Consider the following 26,182-nt stretch of genomic DNA (forward strand, 5'->3'; position numbering starts at 1 on the left):
CGAAGTGAAAAAGTACAAGGCTGTCGAAATTTCGAAACGTGACAACACCGAGAATTGCTCTGCAGCATCACCACAGACACACCGTTGAAACTCCCTCTCTTTCGGTCACAGCTCCGCTCCGCCATCGGTGAGTCAGACTTGCTCTCCCTATCTCACCTATCATCTTTGTTCTGCTAATTTCTGTGAAATTTGGTTAGAAGGGTATCACACAAACTGTTTGATTAACTGAATGTGTGTATTATAGTGTGTCTTATAGAAGGATTTTCTTTGTAATTTTTCTATGAACAATAAATGAATATTATGTTACTGGCCGTAGAATTATGTTGTAAACCATGAGTTTGGGCTGCACAATTATGTTGTAAAGCTTTTCTCCAATTGAACTAACCGTGCTTGCATATGAACAGGGGATTTACATTACCCTTAGTGTTGAATTTCAATAGAACTGATTGTAATTATGTTGTAAATATGGTTGAGTAATGTTAGGATTCCATGAGTAATGTGCAATATATTTTGATAGAATAACCTTGACTGTGTAATATTGAATATGCATATCTATCTGTCTTATTAATAAAGTTGTAATTTGTATTATGTAGGTTGTGTTGCTAATGGATGAGATATCGTCTTCCACAAATGTCACTCAAGATGTTGGTTCAATCTCCGATGAAAATAATGAATCGTGGCAACATTTTGTCTTCCACGAGCTTTCATCAATCAAGGATTTCTATGCTAAATACGCTCATGAAAAGGGATTTAGCGTGAGAAGAAATTTGCATTCCTTCTATGATTCTCGTAACAAAAAAACGGACATTGTGCAATATATCCGTTATGTTTGTAACAAGCATGGTTTCAAGCACGGAAGTCGGGCGGATCCTAAGAACAAGACAAACTCGGATACTCCTGTTCTCATTGAATATCATAAAGAGAAAGAACTTCCCGAGGAAAGGACTGGTTGCCCAGCTAGTATTTCGTTGAAGTATGATTCCAATGTTAAAGGTTATCACATATACAAATGGAATGTTACTCATAACCACCCTCTCCATAAACCCGAGCATTCGCATTACTTGAGATCGGCTCGAGAGATTAGTGAGCCTCAAAAACAACTTGCTATAATAAATTCAAAATCAGGCATGTCTGTAAGATCCTCCTTTCAAGTTATGCGTCAAATAGCTGGTGGTTCAAAGAACCTTGGGTATTGCTTCCAAGATTTAAAGAACTTTCTCACCACTGTTCGACAAAAGGAAATGGTCATTGGTGATGCCACTATTATCCAAGAATATCTTAGAAACGAAGCTTTGAGGAACCCGTCATTTTATTATGATATCCAAGTAGATTCTGAAGAGAACATATCTAGTATTTTCTGGTCAGATGCAATCATGCAGCAAGACTATGAATTATTTGGTGATCTCATCAGTTTCGACACTACTTATCGAACAAATACGGAGTATCGCCCATTAGGTATGTGTTCTATTCATTTCACTACTATTATATCAAGCTTCCATTTTATTTTGTATTTATTAGTGCGTTGATATATTTTCTCTACCATATTTATTATTACATCATGGTATATTAGTATAAAGATATATTGATAACATCCTTTGTTTTAGGTATGACACTGCTTTTAGATTGATATCATCAATTGTTTTAACTTTTTCATTATATGTTTTTGTCACACATACCAGCTCCGTTCCTTGGATTTGACAACCACCGTAAGAGTGTATTATTTGGTTGTGCCCTGCTATACGATGAGACTTCAGCAAGTTTTGATTGGTTGTTTACCACTTTCCTGAAGTGCATGAAAAATAAGAAACCCATTACAATTTATACAGACCAAGCTTCTGCTTTGATGAAGTCAGTTCCAAACATCTTCCCCGATGTCTTCCATGGCTTGTGTTCTTGGCACATGGGGGAGAATGCAAAGTCCAACTTAGGCTCTCGTTGCAATGGTGCATTTCTTGACGAACTACATCACTTGGTTTCGAATGTTGATGATGAGGCAGAGTTTGACTTCAATTGGAATAAGATGCTTCAAAATTGTTTTGGTGGTAAAGCCACTTCTGAATTTACTTGGCTTGTCCAGATTCATCGTAATCGTACTCAATGGTCTTCTGCTTGGGTGAAATCACACTTCACTGCCGGTTTGAAGACCACACAGTTAAGCGAGTCGTTCAATGCCTTTCTTCGCCACTTTCTTCAGCCAGACCACTCACTTGTGCAATTCTTTATCCATTTCAATGTTATGGTTGAGAAAATGCGAGATAATCATGCTGATTGTGATTTCAAGGCTGCTAATACTAGGCCAAGAAACAATTATCCCAACAGCCAACTCATGAGGTCCGTTGTCGCCAAGTATACTCCAGCATCGTTTGCATTCATTCACAAGCAATATGATCTTTCTTTCAAATATTATTATGAGGAGGACATGTCAAGAAGTTCAATTTCTAATAGAGTTTTCAAAGTGTTCACAATTCAACTTGTTCGTGATGCCGATGAGATGGATTTTGATAATGATGCCGCTGCGAATGTTTATATGTCGGTCGAAGAAGTTCCAGAAAACCTTCTTCCTAATGATCAAGATCCTTTGCGACTTGATGAGAGGGTTGTTACGGTAGATATTGGGAACAAGATTTTTACTTGTACCTGTCGGATGTTCGAGAACCGGGGATTCTTATGTCGCCATGTTTTCAAGATATTAGACTTCTTAGGGAGTTCTGTCCAATACCAGTCCTTGAAGTCCATACCTGACCACTACATATTGAAGCGTTGGACTAAAGGAATTCGTCCATCCCTTGATGCTTTAAAACCCATCAGTATTGGAGGTATTCAAGATACTACTTTTGCACAAAGATATCAACAAGCTTCTGGTGTTATGCTTCAGATTATAACCCGTGTTTGCATGGACCCTGATGCGTGCCAATTTTTTCTTAATGCTGCAATTGAATGTGGGAAGCAAGCGGAAGAGTTGATTGTTGCTAAAGGTGTTTCCGGTCAACCTTCATCTTCCAGGTCTGCATCTTGCAAAGATACTAGTGTTGCTGAACCTCTTGTAGTTGATTCTAGTGTAAAAAAGTTCAAAAAGAGACCCAATCCAATCAGGGCTAAGAAACGGCTCAAAAGTGATTATGAGTTAGCTAGGGAGAGACAAAGATTCATCGCACAGCGGAAGAAACAAAAGAAAGAAGAAGATGCTGCAAAATTAGCTTTAACAATCAACAATGTTGATTGATTTTCATTATTTCTTTCCATTATTTTAGACTATTATATTTCAGTCTACTATTTCAAATTTTCATCATACTGTAAGCAGAATTTTTACTATTCCGTTTTAGTTACTGCAAATACATTAGTGACCGGAATGGATAATAAATGATATTTCTATGTTTCCATTGTCAATTTAGCTTTTGCTCAATTAATCAATCAGTAGATGAATTAGTTTGTTTTTCAATTAGGAATCAACAATTATAGCTGTATAATCTGAGTATGGATAGTGAGAACCATTCAGGAATTATAGCTGCTGGAGCAGTCCCAGCTTTAAGAAGAATTGTTCTGTCAGAAAAACCACAGTGGCAAAGGGCACTTCATTTGCTCAGGAGTTTGCAGATATGATGAGTTATTGAGTCCAAGGGAAGAAATCCTTAAACAAATCTTATGCAGTACTTTATTATATATTTAGAAGAAAATCTTTAGTCCATATATCTTATTTAAATTTAAAAAAAGATATAAAATTCAATTCAAACCCAAAACGAGGATCATACTCTATTTCAAAATCAATTCTCACAAAATTATTATTTTATTATTACAAAATCACATTCCCTTATTTTTTATTGTATCGTGTTATGTTTTGTTTTATATTTTTGTTATCACACACAACACAACACAGTCATAAGTTCATATTATAGTTCCTAGAATTATTACAACAGTCGAGTAAACAACAGACAAAAGAGGAGCAGGGTACTTCATAGAATGAATAACTATTCTCCTCTCTTATCATTTTTATTACAGTGCAAATTGTTTTCATTAAATTCTTGCTTGTATTCTAGAATAAATATTCTAGATATGTATTGAGATTGTATTTGAATCGATTTAAAAACACCTCATTGATTGAAATTTTTTAAAACTAATTGTCATTGAATCTATTCATTGGATGTACCGGATGATTCAAACAGTCTACTAATTTAAAGTTGCAGTTTTATTTGAAAATACGTAAAAAGGAATCTGCATCAATATGGAACAGGACAGTAGCTTTAAAGAAACAATTTGTCTACATTTAAGCTTAAAGAAACAATTTGCTCATACAAGTCAAACTTAATCAATTCTAGAAACCAACATTCTTACTACACAATTCAATATAGAGTTTTTTTCCTTTTTGTCCTATGTTTTTTTGTCTTCTTCCCGGCTTCTTTCTCAAGGACTTGTGCCATAGAACATTCTTCCTCTTCTTCACCCAAGTTAGGGGCTGACTTCTTTGTCTTCACCTTTTTTTTGTTCTTCTCTGCTTCTTTCTCCAAGTCATCCTCCATAGCACATGCAGCCTCTTCTTCAGCCAATGTCAGAGCTAACTTTGTCAAGTTTTGAAGCAACTCATTGTCCTCACGCTTCAAGATGTCTAGCAACACTTTTACTCTTTGAATCTCCATAAAATCATCTTGCTCTTCATTTGTCATCATATCCCAATGCTTAAAAAAATCCCAAATTGCAGCTTGCTTGCTATCCCATTTCTCAATATATGTCAGAACAAATAGCCCGCATGATTTCCTATCATGTTGTAAAGGCAAATTCACATCCTCCCAACTCCATTGACTAAAGTCTATAGGTTCATTTCTCTTAGCATTTATCAACTCCATCCCATATCTCACTTTCCACTTCCCCCAGTTGTCCCATTCATCTTCTTTTCGAAATGTGAACCTTTCACAACTATTCAGAAATCCGAACCTCTGTTCTTTGAAATCAATCACATATGCAGCATAGTGACTCTTCAAATAAACTGGGAAAAACCACTGTAATGATGAAAAGAAATCATGAGTACAATAATCAACATGGAATTAATACTATCAAAACAGATTACTCAATACAGATTACTCAATACAGATTACTCAGTACAGATTACTCAGTACAGATTACTCAATACAGATTACTCAGTACAGATTACTCAGTACAGATTACTCAATACTATCAACATATTAATCAAAACAGATTGCTATAGCTAACCTTGTAATTAATCAAAACAGAGTAATCAATACTATCAACATATTACTTAAACATTATTGAATATTATCCCATGTGTTCAGTATTATTTTGTTACAAAACGTTCATACTTCTTAGGTTTCTAATTTGGAATATGGTTTAAACTTAGAGATTTGGATCCATCAAACATTGGCTGAATAGCAGTGTGATATTTCAGCCACTGTTTCACTGCCATATGGACTCGCCGAGCTGTAAATGATGTTCTTCATTGCTCTTATTAAGTTTCTTAATAACTACGTACTTTTTTTAAAATTAATTTTTAATACTAGTAGCAATAAAAATCTCAAAGCATGTCGTGATGTGATTAGTGTTGACACACTTAAGAGCAAGTCTGTTACCAACCAAGTTGTTATAAATTTCAATAGCATATATGAGAATTCAAAAGCAGTTAACTTACTTAAATTGTGACTAAAAGGTGATAAAAATTATCATCTCCAAATCCTAAGAGAGAATAACTAAAAGAAAAAAGAAAACCATACCATGGTATAGTAACAAAGTAGAAAGTTTACAACAGTATGCAAGTTTAAAGCCATGTTTTATCCATCTTATTAGCTACTTCACTATTTTCTAAAAACTAGTTGAGCTATTATTTTCAACAACCCCCTTAATAGCAGAATCAGCCCCCTTAATCAGCCCCCATTGTGCATCTCACTACAATCAGCCCCATTAATCAGCCCCCATTGTGCATCTCACTACAATCAGCCCCCTTAATAGCAGAATCATCGAAACTTTTTTCAGCGGGACGCACGATCTGACCAAATAGTATTATATGACTGGTAGTGTTTATCTCATTTGACACATTATCAGTTCCTTTCGTTGAACTTTTCTCAAATGAACTATCTTTCAAAGAGTTACTGAATTCTACCTTTGATATAGCAGAAATTCTTTCTGTATCACTTAGTATGGCAGATTACTCATTACTATCAACATATTAAACATTATTGAATATTATCCTAGCACAATATATTTACAATATGTTCGCACAAATATTAAGCAAAAATGTACTTACATATTCAGGATTTTCCACGTCTATATCATTAAAATCCATGTATTTGAGCTGTCTTATTAAATCTTCTGCATACTCGGCCACTACATGGGCTTCTCTATGATCCTTTTTGCGTCTAGTGATCTTGACGCCATGCTCAAACTATGTGCAAATAATTATAACAGAATACATTTAATATGGGAATTTAAACAATGAAGATATTGTAAATTTTAGTTAATTAAAACTAATCAATATGTGATACTTACTTCATATGTAACCGGGAATATCAACCTTTTCATCTTTCCTTTCATCATCTCTTTTTTATTCAAGAAACTAAAATAGTTTCCAATGACATCCCCCTCTAACTTACAATCCTTCTTGAGACAAAATAAGGATCCCCTGTTAAGGTTGTCTAACATCTTGCATTTGTCTTGGAACAATACCTCCCTTCATGTTAAAATCATTATCAATTAGAGATGAAATATAATGAATCTCATTTAAAGATTGAAGTTAAAAAAATATTAAATGCTTGAATTAAAAAATCAACGTACATAGCTCCTCCATTTGCTTCTGCCAATGTCCATGCATAGTTGACCAATTGTGTGTCTTCCTCACTCAATTTTGCCTTCTTCATTTGCATTACATATGGGGATCTAAAGTATTGTGACAATGCTGAGATCCTTTTTGGAAGCGGAATCTGTTCATTTTGTGGTATGTTCTCCATAAGTGTGTATGTTGCCACATCAGATGGTGACTTTCTACTTTCTTCCAATGATATAGGAGTACTGAATCCTAGACTAAAAGAAGGCTGACCCCAATCAGAATCATTCATCTCAGCTGTATCACCATGCTTCTCTTGACTTTCTTTTTCAGGCTGATTTGCATCATCTTTTTTTCCGGGCTGTTCTGCATCATCCTCTTTATCAACTAAATTTGCAGCTTGTTCTTCAAGCCCATGATCCGAATCATTGTCTTCACTCTCAACCAATTCAGGACTTGCATTTCTAGGCTCATGTGCAGCATCCTCTTTATCTCCAACTTCTTTTTCCGTATTAGAACGATGCTCCTTTTCTCCAACTTCTTTTCCTTTTCTCATTGAAGACTCGGCTTCCTCTGCCTGTTTGACCCAATAAGTCTTCCAATCTGCCCAAAACTTCAGCTTTTCATCACAAATTTTTATTTGTTTTTTAGCCTGCAATGTACATAAAAGCACTCAAATCAATAGCCACATATTACTCAAACTAAGCATGTATAGCCACATATTAAACATGTACTCTCAAACAGTAATACTGAATACTAAAATAACAATGAATAGCCATATATTATGCAATACTCAATAGTCAAACTGTAGCACTCAATACTGAATATTAAAATAACAATGAATGGTCATATAGTACACAATACTCGATACTCAAATAACAATGAATGACCATATACTAAGCATTACTCAATACTCAATACTGCTAATATATTACACTACTAAATTTGAATATTGAGTATTTCGTTCAGATATACCTCTTCTAATGCGTAGTCTTGTGGAGCCAAATGAGCCTCCATCATTTCATTATCCACATTTTGTGTCTTTCGCTTTTTCCCTTTTCTTTGGATCACTTTCTCTCTACTACGTTTTGCAGTCTCAGCAATTTTGTCATGCATCACTTCATCACCCATGTCTTTTGCTGCCATACTACTTTCTGGAATATCACAATCTTGTTTATCAAGAATGATCACCTTGTTGAAACCTCCCTTCTTCTTTATTTTCTTCAACTCCATGCTCACATTGCCATCCTCCCAATTTCCACAACTTGGTGCTTTTTCAACTATTTCCTTTTGTTTGGTTGTTTGCACCATATCTAAAAAATGTACCTACAATGAAGATATTAAATTTGATTATTAAATAAAATTTAAAGAGGATACATTAAATGAAAACAATATTTTAATAGATTACATACTAGAAGAAAGTGGAAGTCTGCTTTCCCAGAACATGCATCTTTCTTAATCCCTCCGTTGGCATGTTGAATTAAGTGTTGACACCAGTTGTAGCTACTAACTTTCTTTACTTCGCTCAACACTGTAGCATAGTTCAAACTAATCAAGTATGAAGTAGTAGGGCAAAGAATGGTTCCGATAGCCAATAATATAAAACCTTTTGCCCAAGCTTTGTTCTTTGTGATTTCAAAATTCATCAATTTTTCATACAAAACATTGGTATGTATGTGGATCATACTATCATAAGTCTCCCCTATGTACCCGAGCTGCTCCTTAAATTTCTTCACCTTTTCTTTACTTGATTTGTCAACCTTTTCCAAATCAATTATCTTCTTACCCCTTGGCAAATCATATACCCTCTTCACATCTTCTTCTCCAACTGTAATTCTTGCATTTTCATTGACAATCATTCCCCTATGTTCGTCAAAGTTATCTAAAATCCAACTTACAAATACCCCCGGGATAATGGTGATGTTCAGTTTTAACAATCCACCAAATCCACATTCCGTAATATACTTCTCTTTCTTAATACAGTCTTCTTTCTTCCTAGGATCTTTCTTTCCCTCGTTCAACAACAAAACTAATTCTGTCAGCTTCTTAGGGAAACACCTATGCAATATTCTTGATGATGTTTTTTTGCCTTTCTTATTTCTCATGTCAGCACTTCCATCCTCTTCCTCTTCTGTCCCAACTGCACCAGTATGATCATTCAAGTCTTCCTCTTCTGTCCCAACTGCAGCAGTATGGTCATTGTTGTCAATTCGTGCCGCAGATCTTGTTCTCATATCTGTCCATACAACATATTACTCAATAACAAGAATAGAAAGCAAGGAACAGAATATACTCAATATTAACAACATATTAATCAAATCCAAAAACAGATTACTCAATATTAATAACGTATTAATCAAATCCATAAACAGATTACTCAATATTAATAACATATTACTCAAATCCAAAAACAGATTACTCAATATTAATAACATATTACTCAAATCCAAAAACAGATTACTCAATATTAATAACATATTACTCAAATCCAAAAACAGATTACTCAATATTAATAACATATTACTCAAATCCAAAAAATTACTACTAGCTTTGTTCCATATTTTTGGTTATAGTTTGAAAAGAAAAAAAAATACTAAGTATGAAACCTTTTAAAAAAAACAATACAAGCCACATCTGCTTGTAAATTTTAGAATTAAAAGAAAAGGAAAATTAAAAAATAAATAAATCAATATTTGAATCCTAACAAATCAACATCCAGATTTTATTCTCTAAAAGCATGAACTCATGAAATCTGGCCAGTATTGAACTATGCACAGCTCCTAATAGAATTGTCACCATTAAACTATATCTAAATATATGACCCCTAATTGGTGGCATGGTTGAATTGTAGCTAACTCGTACAGGGCAGGGCCTCCCAAAAAAACTTATGATATGACTATTCTAAACATAAATATTGACAACAAATTACTCAAATCCAAAAACAGATTATTCAAATACTTACTTCTATGCAATATATTTGATGAAGTTCTTTTGCCTTTCTTATTTCTCATGTCAGCAAATCCATCCTCTGCCTCTTCAGTCCCAACTGCAGCAGTACGATCATTTACGTCTTCCTCTATGATTGTAACAAAATCATCAGAATGGTCATTGTTAACAATTCGTGCCGCAGATCTTGTTCTCATATCTGTCCATACAACATATTACTCAATAAGCAAGGAACAGAACATACTACAATAAGATGTCATACTACAATCCTAGATACTTATGTAGAATTGCTCACTCAAATTCAAATACAGCATGCTATTCTAGATTCACAAAGAAAAAATAAAAATATACAAGCATTTGTTAACAATTTATCTATTTGAAGCATGCTATTCTGTTCCGAAAGTTTCAGATTATACACACATATGAGAACAAGACACATAAATAAAACTATCTAACACGTGTCAAACGATAAAAAAACATATGTAATTACTTCACACGTGTCATTACTTTTCTTGAGTAACTCAACAATTTATTGTGTAACTCAACATGAATTATTAAGTTGTCACAATTACTTGAGTAAAAAAGATTATCACAACATATTACTCAACAAGTATTATGGGAGAAGAACAAGTATTATCAGCAGCAACAAGTATTACTTGAAAAATAGATAGCTAATCCGAATTTAAATCAAAACTTAAAGACATGCTGCATTTGAGGTAGAAAATTTGGGACTGAAATATAGACTCTTCCTTGACAAACTAAGACAACAGTCAACTAACAGTAACTGCAGATAATTTGCCCAGGATTGTTTACAAACTTAACTGACTCCATAATGAATACTACCCATTCTTAGACCCTATCACTGTGGGAGCTGAATAGCACTGGCTGCATTAAATCTACTTACTGATAGGCCATGCACTCATATTTACTAGATCCATTAAGCTCTGGCTGCCTTAAATCTACTTACTGATAGGCCATACACTCATATTTACTAGAATTAATGACTTGGCACAGCACCTATAATTTTAAAAAGAAAAACACACCTAGAGTTGTGTCCCTGTTTTAAAATGGAAACATCGACTTTGAACCAGAACAAAGGCAAATTCATTATATAGTAAATATGTTATATGCTAGAAACTATAGAAAGAAAACCAAAAGGTTCTTTTTCAAGTAAGTAGTTATTACAGCAGTTAGCTGATTTCTTTCCTCCAATATTAAAAATTACATGCAACTATAGTTTTTAGATAATTGATATAAACAAATTCCACAGAGGTACAAAATAAAATCTAACATCACTAACAAAGAAGACAAGTGAATAATGAAGACTGGAGTTTTAGAACTTCCTCCACAGAAGCATATACTCCTTGGAATATAACTTGTCACCGTGTTTGTAAATTGTCTAGTTCATAGTAGACCACTCATTACTCAATACATATTACTCTATTTCATACATATTACTCAAATCAGTCTATCAATAACTCAGCAAGTGACATATAGTGCTCATAGTAGAGCACTCATTACTCAATACATATTACTCTATTTCATACATATTACTCAAATCAGTCTATCAATAACTCAGCAAGTGACATATAGTGCTCATAGTAGACCACTCATTACTCAATACATATTACTCTATTTCATACATATTACTCAAATATAGCAAAATCGTGACCTAATCTGACCTAATCGTAGTAACTAAAACACAAATTGAAACAAAATCGCGACCTAATCGGAAGAAAGATTTAATCTTACCTAGATGATGATGTTGAAGGTGCTGCGATGGTGGTGGCGGCGAGAGAGAGAGAGAGAGAGTGCGATGGTGGTGGTGTCGGCGAGAGAGAGAGTGCGATGGTGGTGTTGGCGGCGAGAGAGAGAGAGTGCGATGCTGGTGGTGGCGGCGATAGAGAGAGAGTGCGATGCTGGGGGTGGCGGCGAGAGAGAGTGAGTGCGATGCTGGTGGTGGCGGCGAGAGAGAGAGTGCGATGATGGTGGTGGCGGCGAGAGAGAATCCGAAGCCCCAAAATCGTGAGAGCGAGAGAATGAGATTAGGTTTCCTTTTTAGAAAATGTTATATATGCCTAATATTCACCTTTAGATTAAAATGTTGATCCAAGGGCAGAGATTATTCTATGCATGGTGCATAGATTATTCTCTATGCACAGTAACTTGACCCGCTTACTTGTATATGATTGAAGCTTATCTATTTAAGAATGGGGTTTAACAACTTAACTTTATGTATAGAAAAGCATTAATTATGTTTTCTTAAAATATTAAGAATTAATTTAATACTAGTTAAAAATGGGTACTTAGCAAAATACATAAAAAATATTCTCTTTAACTAAATAACTTATTTTTAAAGGATTTTTTTAACATATTAAACATTTTATTTTACCAATTATTTTTCATAAACCAAAACTTTAATACCATTTTAATACTCTATGTAAATAATTGTTAGATTAAAGTCAATTATTTATTTTAAACATGTTAAGTGGTGTGATACATCATGACTGTATTTGTTTTATTTCTAAAACCTATGTTTCAAAAGAACATTACTTCAAACAAAATATTGATCTATGAATGTTGATTAAGAAAATATTTTTGAAATATTTTTAACCAAAATAAAAAATATTGTCCAACAAACACATGTCATTTTTAGCACATGAGTCACTATTTTTAGTTCTAAAAAAAATACTTATCATGCTATTATATTAAACTTTGTTTTAAACTTTTTTTTAATAAAATATGAATATCGAGATAGTCATCCCATACTTTAGATTCATTTCATATATAAGAGAATATTCATTTATTATAATAATTTATATTTTGCATTAATCAATTAATTTATATATAGTTCAACTTCAACTTACTATTTCATACATATAGAAATCGAGAGTGAAGAAAAAGATTCTCCACTTTTTCCACCATGAGACAAACCAGTTGTTGCCTCCGGCTTTACCCTACACCAGAAAACAAAACCTATACATAAGTCAACAAATGTTAAGATGAAAGAAAACAAAATTTGTTACAGCCGTTATCTCAACCAAAAAAGCGAATAAAATTTCAACAATAATAGGATAATAGTACTAGTTCTGAGATCTATTTAGGACATGAGTTGAGAAGAAGGGTCCCCATTGGCTGGTTGATAATTCTCTATCTCATTCCTCTTTAAGGCATTAGCAATAGCCTCCAAAGGAATTTTAGAGGCAAGACTGATTTCATATGCCTTGGAATGGAATGAGAAGAGAATTATCAAATAGCCAGTTGGGGTGCTTGGTGCTTCATATTATACTAAGGCAACATGTTGCCAAACAGTGCGTGGTTTTCATAACTTAATATATATTTTTTATTTATTCAATTGCAGAGGTTGTCTTCTTGTGCCTCAAAACGACTTCCACAATAATGTTAACAATTTCACAGATGTAGGAGGTGTTTGTTTTAAAATTTGTCATGGTTCCATTATTTTATATTTTAAAGCATTGGTTTCATGTATAGTTGACTGACAACCTCTTTTTGGTTTTTTTCACGAACTGTTGTGGACGGTCAAATTTGTCATCCAAGAAATTATGACTTCTATATGTGTGCTCATGCAGGAATAATTGTGAATATCTCCAACTCATTTTGACTGATCATTTATGTTGAGTTTGAAGTTGTATGATTGTCAACAATACCATAGTGTTTCTTTAAGTTATGCATGTTCTTTACTATGGTATGGTTTGTTGAAAAGTATCAGAGTAAAGAACATGCATAACTTAAAGAAACATTATGGTATTATTGACAATCATACAACTTCAAACTCAACATAAATGCTCAGTCAAAATGAGTTGGGAATACTCACATTCATTCCTGCATGAGCACACATATAGAAGTCATAATTTCTTGGATGACAAATTTGACCGTCCACAACAGTCCCTGAAAAAAAAACCAAAAAGAGGTTGTCAGTCAACTATACATGAAACCAATGCTTTATAATATAAAATAATGGAACCATGAAAATTTTCAAAACAAACACCTCCTACTTCTGTAAAATTGTTAACATCATTGTGGAAGTCATTTTGAGGCACAAGAAGACAAGCTCTGCAATAGAATAAATAAAAAATATATATTAAGTTATGAAAATCACTCAATGTTTGGCAGCATGTTGCCTCAGTATAATATGAAGCACCCCAAATGACTACTTGATAATTCTCTTCTCCTTCCGTTCCAAGACATATGAAATCAGCCTTGCCTCCAAAATTATTTTGCAGGCTATTGCCAATGCCTTAAAGAGGAATGAGATAGAGAATTATCAAGAAGTCAATGGGGACCCTTCTTCTTAACTCGTGTCCTGAATAGATCACACAACTATTACTATTAGCCTATTATTGTTGAAATTTTGTTCTCTTTTTTGGTTGATATAATGGCCGTAACAAATTTTGTTTTCTTTCATCTTAACATTTGTTGACTTATGTATAGGTTTTGTTCTCTGGTTAATAGATCCTATTTTTCAGTTTTATTGTGAGATGTATTTCATGCATCTCACAATATCGGAAACATCTATACCTATAAAATGACATGTGTTTGTTGCAAGCATTCTTATGGTCGGTATCAATATGATCATAAAGATGCAAGTTAAATGATTGTTGATCAAAATAACCATAATAAGCAAATAAGATATTCAACCTCACACACCTGATTGTTGACAATATTTACACAATGTCGTCATTCCTGATTTCTCTGTGTTAACGAATGTCTCGCTCTCTTCATTTTTGAGCCTGTCGTTCTTTCTTTCTCTGTGTCAATAAAAATTCACATACACAACAAAGGAAATACGAAGAACAGAAATAACAAACTGAATACAGAAATCAACAAATCGGATGGTTTTTAATAAATTGCAACTAATATTGGTAATGGATTACTGATCCAACAAAGAAAAAGCAAGAATCCATTGAAAATCAAGATTATGCCGTCTAGAGGAACCATTGATATTGGGTCATTTATATATCCCATTAAGCAAGGGTATTGAACCAGTATGCGCTATGCCAGAATAACACGGAGATGACTAAGGCAGTTTGAAACTGTTTTGAGCCATGATTTCCTACTAGCAGTATGGTGGCTTTTCCACAAATTGGAATTGAAAATAATTAGTTTTATTGGAACCACAAATACTAATAAAGTAATGAAGGGAAATAATAGGAAAATAATTAATATGTTTTGCTTATAATAGGAGAATTAATTAGAGGGAAATAATAGGAAAATTTTATTAACTGAGTCAAGAGCTAAAAATGTGAGAGTGAGTGAGAGAGAGAGAGAGAGAGAGAGAGAGAGAGAGAGAGAGAGAGAGAGAGAGAGAGAGAGAGAGAGAGAGAGAGAGAGAGAGAGAGAGAGAGAGAGAGAGAGAGAGAGAGAGAGAGAGAGAGAGAGAGAGAGAGAGAGAGAGATTAACGGTGAAAAATAATGTTGAATATTGAGGGATATTGCACGGAGAGAAAATAGAAGAGGAAGAGATTGGTTAGTTACTATTAAATGACATTTTGTAACAATTAGTATTTCATCCCATGGGTGGTCATGCCAATTAATTTTTATGAATGTATAATGTATAAATAAATTTTTTAATATATATTGAGAATCAATAATAAATATTAGTATATTATAAATTTAAGTAGTTTATATAACAAATTTAAATATACTGTATTAATGTTAATAACCCTAACTATTGTTGTCAAATTTTCTTTTAAATAATAACCCTGATAAACTTTTTCATATATAGTATTGGTCCCTCCCGTTAAAATGACTTAACGATTGGCTACTTCCATTCATTTTTCCCAACTCGTTTGTTCTTCACGGCAACTCATTCCATTCTTCTTCTTCTTCACTAAACTCGTTCCATTCATCAACGTTGGTATATAATTCAAAATATAATCTACGTGACAAATGAAACATGTTCCACGTAAGTCTCTGTTTGTGGAAATTAACTCGAGGGACAAAATGTTTCGACGGAAAAAATTACAAGTACTATTATTTGAAGAAATTTTTTTGAAGAAATAAAATTGAATATTACCCTATTTATAGAAGGTAAAAATATATTTAGCCATACTAGATGTTCGCAAGTGCGATAGCACGAAATAGTGGTACATAATATTGTGAGATCTATTATTAATAATAAATATAATTTCCATATATAGTATTGGTCCGTCCCGTTAAAATGACTTAACGATTGGCTACTTCCATTCATTTTTCCCAACTCGTTTGTTCTTCACGGCAACTCATTCCATTCTTCTTCTTCTTCACTAAACTCGTTTCATTCATCAACGTTGGTATATAATTCAAAATATAATCTACGTGACAAATGAAACATGTTCCACGTAAGTCTCTGTTTGTAGAAATTAACTCGAGGGACAAAATGTTTTGACGGAAAAAAATTACAAGAACTAATATTTGAAGAAATTTTTTTGAAGAAATAAAATTGAATATTACCCTATTTATAGAAGGTAAAAATATATTTAGCCATACTAGATGTTCGCAAGTGCGATAGCACGAAATAGTGGTACATAATATTGTGAGATCTATTATTAATAACAAATATAATTTTAGAAAACAACTTAAAAAATATTAAAATAATTGGTCATCAATTTATGTGTGATAACTCATTCAACGTCCAAATTTCTCTTTAGAGTGAAGAAATATTATTCAACTTCTACTGTGTCAATTCCAACTTATAGAAAAAATTAGTCAAAAAAATTTAGATTACTTTCACTCTCATAAATTAGAAAATCATAAATAATCCCAAATTAAATAAAAAAATATTAAACACATTTTAAATTTTTATTGCTCTACATCTTTAAATATGAATTTATAATTATAAAATGGAACAACAGAATAAACTAGAAAAATGCAAAACAAAATAAAAAAATTACAAATACATCCTTAGGCAAAAGTTAGATATAATAGAAAAGATATATACATTTGATAAAAATTGCATTGTATTAAAATTAAAAAATATAAAAAGTAAAAGAAAAAAAAATACCAAAATAAATAAATAAAAATTGACAAATTTTATTAAAGACAATTTAATTTTTAAAAAAAAAGTTTTTAATAATGTGTTAGTGGGTGGTTAATATGGTAATCAGATGAGAGATAAGGTGACAGATAAGAAGGTTAAAAGAATAGAATATTGAAGGGAGCGTTTTCAATAAATTAATTCAAATATTTTAGTGGGTCACTTAAATGGATTTGATAATACTAAAAATAATAATAACAAAATTATAAATTTTTATAGATTAATTACATGATTAAGTATAAAATATCACTAAATAAAAAAAAAGTGTGGAAAGAGGTTACATTACTTAATTGAATATAGATATAAAATTATTAATTAGTGATTTAATTATTAAAAAGATAATAATTTAATAATTAAAAGAGATAGTAGTTTAATTATCAAAGAAATTAACATTCAATAATTAAAAGTGATATTGCTATAAATTATAATAAATAAATAAATAAATATAGATTGTTTCAAAAATACCATTCAATTTGGTGATAATAATTATTATAAGTAACATAGACATGTTTGAAAATTCAACTTGTATTTAAGCAGCGGAAACATCATCAGAGTTGACACTGATACTAGAAAATATCACTACTAAAAATATGACATTTGCTTAAAAGATTTTACACCAGTTATCAAAATATATGATGTGCAAAAAAAATTTTTCAAAAGATTTTACATTAGACATTTATTTTCAATACTATAAAAATATACGAAAAAATGAAAAATGTATAATACAATGCAGTATTGTAAATAAAAAAAAAAAAAACATGCGGATAATGAAAGAGTAGGGAGTTGTTGAGTTATTGTATAAATTCATGATCATTCCTTATAACAAGCTAACCCATAATGTAGCTTATTCGGATGAGCCACTGTTTATTTTATAAAATGGTATTAGTCGAAGTTGAGCTTATTATATATATATATATATATATATATATATATATATATATATATATATATATATATATATATATATATATATATTTTGTATTAATAATAGTAAAATGTTTGAGCGTTTGGATCTATAATATTGTTTCCAACTTGTAGTGCTAGATATGCCATGAAACTACATAGTTATCAAGGCAAAACCAGTATTTGAGTTATATATATATATATATATATATATATATATATATATATATATATATATATATATATATATAGAGTAAAAACTCTTTAAATTAGTAATGTCAGGATTGGAGAAATTTATTAATTTAGAGAATTATTAATTTAAAAAGTTTTTAACTAATTATACTGTACATACCAAATAAAAAGGAAAATTAGCTTGTGTCTCTTAGAATTACGTTGCAGCGAACCTTGAGACTCAACGTAAATTAGTAACTACTGTGTTCATATGCATTGGAAATCAATAATGACTTTTGAACTTTAAAGGAAAACAGACAACTATTGAATCATATTTCAATAGAGTGTAATATTATTTTTTCAGTTTCTATGAATTATTAATTTATGATTTTCTTAGGACCAAAAATTATAAAGGGATCTCCCGAAAAGTTATTATCTTATTATTTTATCGATTTTATCAATTTTTTACATTGGCCCAAGTCGGGACCGAACAAATTTATTATTTTAGAGAGTTTATTAATTTACCGAATATTAATTTAAAGAGTTTCTACTGAATATATATATATATATATATATATATATATATATATATATATATATATATATATATATATATATATATATATATATATATATATATAGAGAGAGGAAACATATCAAGTGAGAGCATTTTTAAATGAGAGATGAGAGGAATAAATATCAACCATTTGATTCATCAAGAGAGAGAAATTAGTAATCACATTAGTGGATTAACATTCTCTTTCTTGATGGATTCAATGGTTGATATTTATTCCTCTCATCTCTCATTTAAAAATGCTCTCACTTGAAATGCTCTATATATATATATATATTAGATTAGCTTAGTGACATATCTTCCCTTATTTATTAGATTTAATTTGAACAAAACAATCTCATAATTTGAATAAAGAGGAGAATATTGGAGCACTTTGTCTTCGGCATCTCGGAAAGGGAAAGGAGAATGAACAAGGTTGGAAAAGTGATTGATGAAACATTGAAATATGCATGGAAGCATTGTTTTAAATTGCAGTTGCGGCTGCAGATGCGGTCACTGCGGTTGCGAGTATTGCAGCTACTGTGATGCGGATTAGGGTCGTTCCGGTCTGAATTTAATTTTAGAGCATAAAATATTAAACTTTATTATTTAGTTTATATTTCACATGACTTTCATTTTGTCTCTATTTTATATATATATATATATATATGATTCGCCATCACTTTGAAAATCATTAATTTGTTTAAAACATACCTTGACTCTAGGATAAAAATAGAAAGGAAGATACATTAAATGATTTTTGCTAGCAATATATAATCTATTGCGGGCGGACGCGGTTTGATGCAGGCCGATCCGACCGTTGCAGTGTTATGATGCGGACGTTGCAGCGTTATAATATGATTTACGATCACACCACAATTGCGGTTTGATGCGGATGTGGATGCGGTCCGCAATTTAAAACCATACATGGAAGGGAAAGAATACGGAATGATATAGAGAAGAAATATTAGAATAGTGACATAATGTTCCAACATTTAACTTTAGTCAAGAAGGAAAAAAACATACCTTAGTCCTTTTGGGTAAGTACTGCAAAGCTCAATAACCAAAACTAAATTGGGGGAAGCAGCAGCTATATGAAAAACCAAACAATGATTAGAATTATAAAAAAATAAAAGAAATTATTTTGGGAACAAAACTTAAGTAAAGTGGAGGTTAGTTATCTGTGATCCATCACAGTGTGTTGTGTTTTGTGTCATTTCACAAGAGATCTGAAAATTTGAATGGATCCAAAAGAATTAGCAATTTTGGATTTAAAATTAGGGTTTTAAAGAAGAGGTTTTAGGTTTGAAGCATAAATTGAACCAAATATCAAAATAGAGAAGAGTATTCACGGTACTTTTCGGTGCCGATGAGGGTAACAAAAATATCAAAATGAGAAATCATACACATAAAGCTCACAAATTTATTTGTAAAGTCTATAGAGAAATTTGAAAGAGAGAGGAAAGAAAGGTTAATGCGGTGGATCTATACATAGTGTAAGACTAGAAAAGGGAGTGGAAGAGATTGGTTTATGAAAACATATTATTTCATAGGTATAATGACATTTTCTACCAATGCATCTACATCGGTATGTGATTAATCAGAAAAATTAATACCTTGAGCCCTAGTGGTTAATTCCAAAAGAACATCATCGTGATCCTTTTATTCAAAGGCTGATCAACGTGGATACTATCCCATAAAAATGTATCAGTTGGAACAGTAAAATGCAGATATTTGTATACTCTCGCAACAGCTTTTTTTATTTTTACTCGTGATAATTGAGATTGAAAATGAAAAGATAATAAAACTGGAATCAAAGAAAAATTAGAGCGTTTGTTGAGAGACTGAAAAGTTGAATGAAGAGAAATGAAAGGTTGAATGAAAATGAGTAGGTCTTTTCTTTCTTCTCCCTATAGAGTAGGTCTACAATGCGGGTGCGGAAAATGTGTGAGATTGAGAGAAATAATAGGATAATTTTATTAAATGAGTCAGGAGCTAAAAAAAATAAGGAGAGAGAGAGAGAGTTTTTAACGGTGAATGTTGAATGAAGCTGAAGAAGAACGGATTGGTGTGTTGGTGGTGGCTATTAAATGAAGCTGTGTACAATGTATATTAATTATTTTTTTAATATATAATGATAATAAATGATAAAAATTAAATTATAAATGTAACTAAAAAAATTATTAATTAGTGATTAATAGTAGTATTGGTTCATCTCATTTAAATATATAGTATTAGTGGCTATTATTTTTAGTATTGGTTTCTCCCATTTATTTTTTAAATAACTAGTAACAAAATCCGTGTGTATGTACGGGTTTTGGTTTGGTACGCGCATTTATTTACATAATATATTTATATTAAATAGAAGATTAAATACAAAAAAAAAAATATTTAAATCAATAATAAATTTTTTTCGTGTATAAAAATATTTATAACAATAGATTTTTTTTCCCGTATACCATTTTTGAATCATAAATATTTGGATCATAAATACCATCTTTCGTATATAAAAATATTTAGATCAATAATAATTTTTTCCCGTATACAAATATTATTTATGTTTAGTTATCATTTATAAAAATATCTAGATCAATAGTAAATTTTTGTATATAAAAATATTTAAATCAATAATAGATTTTTCCCATGTACTTTCTTTGGATTATAAATACCGTCTTGCGTATATAAAAATATTTAGATCAATAATAATGTTTTTCCGTATACAAAAATTATTTATATTTAGGTATTATTTACAAAAATATCTTGATCATTAGTAAAGTTCTCGTATATAAAAATATTTAGATCAGTAATATTTTTTTTCCCGTATATAAAAATTATATCATTTATAAAAATACATGGATTAAATATATTTTACCCGATATGCAAGTATTAATTTTTTGTAGGCATCATTTATAAAAGTATTTAGATTAGTAATAGAATTTGACTTTGATTCATAACAAACTTTTGACACATAATTAGACTAATAACATAAATTTTAGAAACTAATTTACTTATGAATTAAAAAAAGAAAATAATACTCATGCACCGAAATTGTATAATTATTTTACACATGCAAAATGTAATTTTTGAACCCAAAATGCTCTTAAAATAGTACAATTTAGTTGCTAAAGTACAATTTAGAACCAAAAGTATAATTTAGTTGCAAAATAAAAATTTACAAATAAAAGTATAAATTAGTTGTAAAAAGTAAATTTTAGACACAAAATGATGAGGTGGCGGACAAAAACAAAAAGTTAAAATAGTTTATTTTTCTTTTCTAATACCCTAACATTGTCAAGCTAATTAGATAAGACAATATAGTCAAAATGAAATTTAAAGAATTACAATTTGGTGTTTAAATTTACAAAATAATATGTTATGATTTGTAAAGTTTTAATTTGTAAAGTTGGATACATAAAAAATAAAATCATTCTATAAATATTTTATAATAATAATAATAATAATTCTTAAATAGTAAAATTATTATTATCTCAACTTTGATTTGAAATCGACAATTCATCTTAAATTTTTATTCGAAAGAGTTATTGATTCTCTTCTTTCTTATATCATTTAATAATTATTCAATATAAGATTGGAAAATAATGTTATTGATTATCTTTTTTCTTCATTTTTCCCGTTTTATATAATTTTCACATTAAGAAAAAATAATATTTATTAAATATATAGTATTGGTGGCTATTATTTTTCTTCAAATAGTAGTATTGGTTTCTCCCATTTAAATAAGAGAAAAAGGGATATGCACTGACAACCAATCACAACCATGCATCCAATAAAAACACAATTTTAATTTAAAAAAAATTAATATGACATGGCAAGTGTAAGAATTTTGATTGGATGTATGTGTAAAGTTTGTTTACACTGTCAGTGCACTACCTTTAAACTCTTTAAATAATAGTATTAGTGGCTATTTTTTTCTTCGAATAATAGTATTGGTTCCTCCCATTTAAATGACTTGAAAAAACTAATTGGAAAATTTGGTAGCACACTACCACCTATTTATAACTTTTTGTAGAGAAAGATTAATCACGTGATTAAATATAAGAAAATGTAATTATTAATTAATGATTTAAAAATTAATAATATAATAATCTTTCATATAAGAAGACGATATGTTTGGGAAAATTCCATAATAACCCTTTTCTAATTGGACAGAGTTTGCTTTTTGATGATAGCTCACGGTTTGAAAATACTGGCTGAAAATCATAAAATACAAAGTTGAAGTAATCAATTTTATGTTGCTTTCCATGTAGAACCTTTCAAATTTTGGCAAATGCTATAGATTAAAAAGTTATTTAATTATTGATGCTTATTATCCTTTATCCTCCATCCTGCAAATAAGCATGCATAGAATCTCACTTTCAAAAAGCAAATATCATATCCAATGCTTCTTTTCTAATGCTCTCACAGTTTTTTCATCCCTTTCAATCTTCCCCTTTCAACTTCAACTATTTAAATTGAATTTGATTTTTTTAAATCCTTTTATATTTTAGTATTAGTTTCATGACAAAGATGTAATTTTTACTAACTTTTGTAGTTATAGTGTTTACTGATTATTGAATCTTCCTATTCTTTTTCCTTCTTCCTCTTCTTTTACAAACTCTTCTTTTACAAACAGTTAATGTTATTTCTGTTTTCTTCAAGTTTTTAGGGTTTTACTTCAAGATTGATGAATATAACTCAAGATATGTTTCTGCACTATTTTCGACGGGAATTTCCTTTTCACATTGTCACATAAAATGATGATTGTAAAAGATGTTGGCTCAAGAAAATTGAAGGTAATGTTATTTATAAATATCTATGTTTCTTTGGATCATTCATATGTTGCACTTTTGCTTTTGTAATTTTTGATTGATTGAATTTCATAACCCTCACTGCCAACCATTTTAAATTTGTCATTTGAAAATACTTTTATAACTTTTTGGAAGTTAAAAAAGTTAATTAATTTTGTAAGTTATTTATAGATATCTCTGTATATGGAAGAATGTTAAAAAATATCAATTCAGTCATTTTGTAATTCAATTTAAATGTGAATAAAATTATTTTGGTAGATTTTAAATTTCTACTATCTAAATTTAAATGTAATTTATATTTGGTAAAAGTACAAAACGTGACAATATCTTATGATTAAGAGTTGTCATAAAATTTAGGTTACGTTGTAAGATTGAGAGCTAGCTCCTGTAAGGGGTGAGAAGCTCAATGTATTTAGTTTTTGTGTGAGTATAAGACCTTCTACTCAACTTCAGGGTTGAGATACTTATAGTGCATTGAGCCTGGATTCTAAGCAACTTGAAAATTATAACCCCCATCAAAGGACGGGAAAGTGGACAATTAATATAATTATAAAATGCGACCTAAGAGTGGGGTGAATTAAGATTGCCCAGTTTTGGTTGTTTTAGTGCAAAAAAATTTAATTAGTTATTTTATTGGAAGTTATGAATAATTTATGTTCTAGGGATAGTAAAATAAATAAAATAAGACGCATAAAAAGAAATTATACTAGTTCCCCTTATTAACCAATAGTACATCTTGTTCCTTCACACTTTGAAGGATTTTTCACGATGTTAGATCGTTATACAAGTATTACACCAAGACCTTTCTTACAATCTTCCATCATAAACACCAAAACTATGGTGGACCTTTAACTACCCCAATTCAAAGAACCTTTTTCCACAAAATCCCAACTAATACGGTGGACTTTGAATTAAACCAAATCAAAGAGACTTTTACACATGAGCGACCAGGTTCGACGCCTTCACACGCTACCATTACCATTCCCTCTCTCATTCCGCTTTTGACGACGTAGCCATCATGAATCCTCAATGCGAATCCTTCTAACTTCGCAAATCAGCGATTTGAATACCTTATATTCACCTTTAATTTTATTTGATTACTATTGATCATCTGTGAAATTAGGGTTTGTGTAATTTGTTAGTGTATATTTATTTTGATTTATATTGTATATTTATTTTTCTTCACCTCTAATTTTATTCACCTTTGGTTTTATTTGATTACTATTGATCATTGATGAGGAAAATATGGTATATTTCTTATGATTTATACTTATGTAATTTGTTACATTGAGAAAAAGGGGTTTGAATTGAATGGCAACATGATAAGTTGCTCCAGCATTTTTCAGACCAAATGGCATTACACGGTAATAAAACGTGCCCAGGGTGTGATAAAAGCTGCTTTTTTTCATATTTTCAGGTGGCATCATGATTTGATTGTAACCTGAGAATCCTTCCATAAATGAGAAGAGTTTAAACTTAGCAGTGCTATTTACCAGCATGTCAATGTGGGGTAGCGGGAAATCATCTATTGCACTTGCTCTGTTTAAGTCTATGTAATCAACACACATTATGACTTTTCCATCCTTCTTGGGAACGGGCACAATGTTGGCCAACCATTGAGGATATTCTGATGTGACGAGGAAACCAGCGTTGATTTGCTTGTGTACCTCTTCTTTAATCTTGTCTACCATATCTGGGTGAGTTCTTCTTAACTTTTGCTTAAAAGGAGGACATTCTAGCTTTAACAGTAATCTCTGCTCTACAATAGTGATATCCAATCCAGGCATATCTTGATAGCTCCAAGCAAAAACATCCACGTATTCTTTCAACAAATCAACCATTTTCTCTTTGACGCTTGCTTCTAACAATGCCCCAATTCGCACTTTTTTTCTCTTCTTCAGTACCTAAAATTATCATTTCCAAAGGCTCTTTGTGCGGCTCAATGATATTTTCCTCGTGCTCAAGTAGACGGGTGATCTCTTAAGGGATCTCTTCACTACTCTCTTCTTCAGCTTCCTACACAGGATATTCAAAGTTGGAGAGGGCCTAGGATCATTGTTTTTCAGCGGGTTTACCAAGAGTTAATCTGCACATGATTTATGTTTTGCTTTTTAGAAACAAATAAAAGAAAAGGTGTATGTGCAAATTTGAAAACATTTTGATTGATTTTATGGTTTTTTAGATCTTACCAGTTTCACAAAAAGACAAATGATAAACAAAAGGGAAACAAAAATTGCTTTTTATTAATAATTTGAAACAAAGCCCTACATAAGCTCACTTTTGTCTTGGGAAGAACAAAATGAATTATTTTAGACACCCTCACACGTTATTCTTTCGCCTTGGGAAGAGCGAAAGTTTTTTTTAAAAGACAGATAATTACTTAGACTCGTGAACAACAGAAGAGATGCTGACGGAAGTCCAGTTGGAATTGTCCTCTCAACGCGTCACAAAACTTGAACATTCTGGAACATCTTCAATGATAGCAGCTATGTCTTGTTTATCTAAGTTGATGTAGCTAGCACTTTGAAAGGTCTCATTCAGATTCTTGTTGCAGCTTCAATACTCAGATTCTTTTCCTTTTGAATTCTGGGATGTGAATCATAAACCACTTTTGTTCTTGTTCGTGGGAAGTTCAATAACTTGCCCCAACCTTCTTATGATCCTTCGGCAACCACTTGTTGGGCATCTTTCCAAGATGAAATAGACGCACCAACTTTCTTCCCGTATTCAGGATTAACGACTCCTAAAGCTTGAAACTTAGCCGTAATTTCATCAATGTTAGGAACAGAGGATAGTTGACAAACAAACATGGTCTGTTCTCCATAAACAGTTATTAATTTGTCCTTCAGATGGTATTTCAACATCTGGTGAAAAGAGGAAGGGACAACTATAGCATTGTGAATCCAAGGTCTTCCCAACAAACAATTATAGGGAGGATAAATTTCCATCACTTGAAAGGTGATATCAAAATCATGAGGTCCGATGCGGATAAGAAGATAAAT

General features: G+C 31.2%; 2 protein-coding genes across 2 annotated transcripts; one reads left to right on the forward strand and one right to left on the reverse strand.

The window, feature by feature from the left end:
• Positions 1 to 598: 598 nt before the first annotated feature.
• On the forward strand, positions 599 to 3,223 carry LOC131636108 (protein FAR1-RELATED SEQUENCE 5-like). The gene is made up of 2 exons (XM_058906758.1): positions 599 to 1,455; positions 1,680 to 3,223. Exons 1-2 carry the CDS (start codon positions 606 to 608, stop codon positions 3,221 to 3,223), a joined length of 2,394 nt encoding a protein of 797 aa, XP_058762741.1. The 5' UTR covers positions 599 to 605.
• Positions 3,224 to 4,337: 1,114 nt separating this feature from the next.
• On the reverse strand, positions 4,338 to 25,021 carry LOC131636109 (uncharacterized). The gene is made up of 13 exons (XM_058906759.1): positions 24,826 to 25,021; positions 19,399 to 19,462; positions 13,719 to 13,783; positions 13,545 to 13,618; positions 12,817 to 12,932; positions 12,587 to 12,666; positions 9,726 to 9,908; positions 8,176 to 8,999; positions 7,739 to 8,089; positions 6,775 to 7,415; positions 6,490 to 6,670; positions 6,248 to 6,385; positions 4,338 to 4,991 (listed from the first exon to the last, which is right to left on the reverse strand). The coding sequence occupies exons 1-13, from the start codon at positions 25,019 to 25,021 to the stop codon at positions 4,338 to 4,340; spliced, it is 3,567 nt and encodes a 1,188-aa protein (XP_058762742.1).
• Positions 25,022 to 26,182: the final 1,161 nt, after the last annotated feature.

Source organism: Vicia villosa, unplaced genomic scaffold (assembly GCF_029867415.1).
Source record: "Vicia villosa cultivar HV-30 ecotype Madison, WI unplaced genomic scaffold, Vvil1.0 ctg.001633F_1_1, whole genome shotgun sequence".
Classification (NCBI taxonomy): Eukaryota; Viridiplantae; Streptophyta; class Magnoliopsida; order Fabales; family Fabaceae; genus Vicia; species Vicia villosa.

Coding starts and splice junctions, on each gene's coding strand:
- LOC131636109 (XM_058906759.1), bottom strand. CDS start 25,021: ATGGTTGATTTGTTGAAAGAATACGTGGATGTTTTTGCTTGGAGCTAT. Junction 12,667..12,816: donor GACCCTTCTTCTCAACTCAT/GTCCTAAATAGA, acceptor TTTCTGGTGTAG/GGTAAAGCCGGAGGCAACAA. Junction 6,386..6,489: donor TATTCCCGGTTACATATGAA/GTAAGTATCACA, acceptor ATTTGCACATAG/TTTGAGCATGGCGTCAAGAT.
- LOC131636108 (XM_058906758.1), top strand. CDS start 606: ATGGATGAGATATCGTCTTCCACAAATGTCACTCAAGATGTTGGTTCA. Junction 1,456..1,679: donor TACGGAGTATCGCCCATTAG/GTATGTGTTCTA, acceptor CACACATACCAG/CTCCGTTCCTTGGATTTGAC.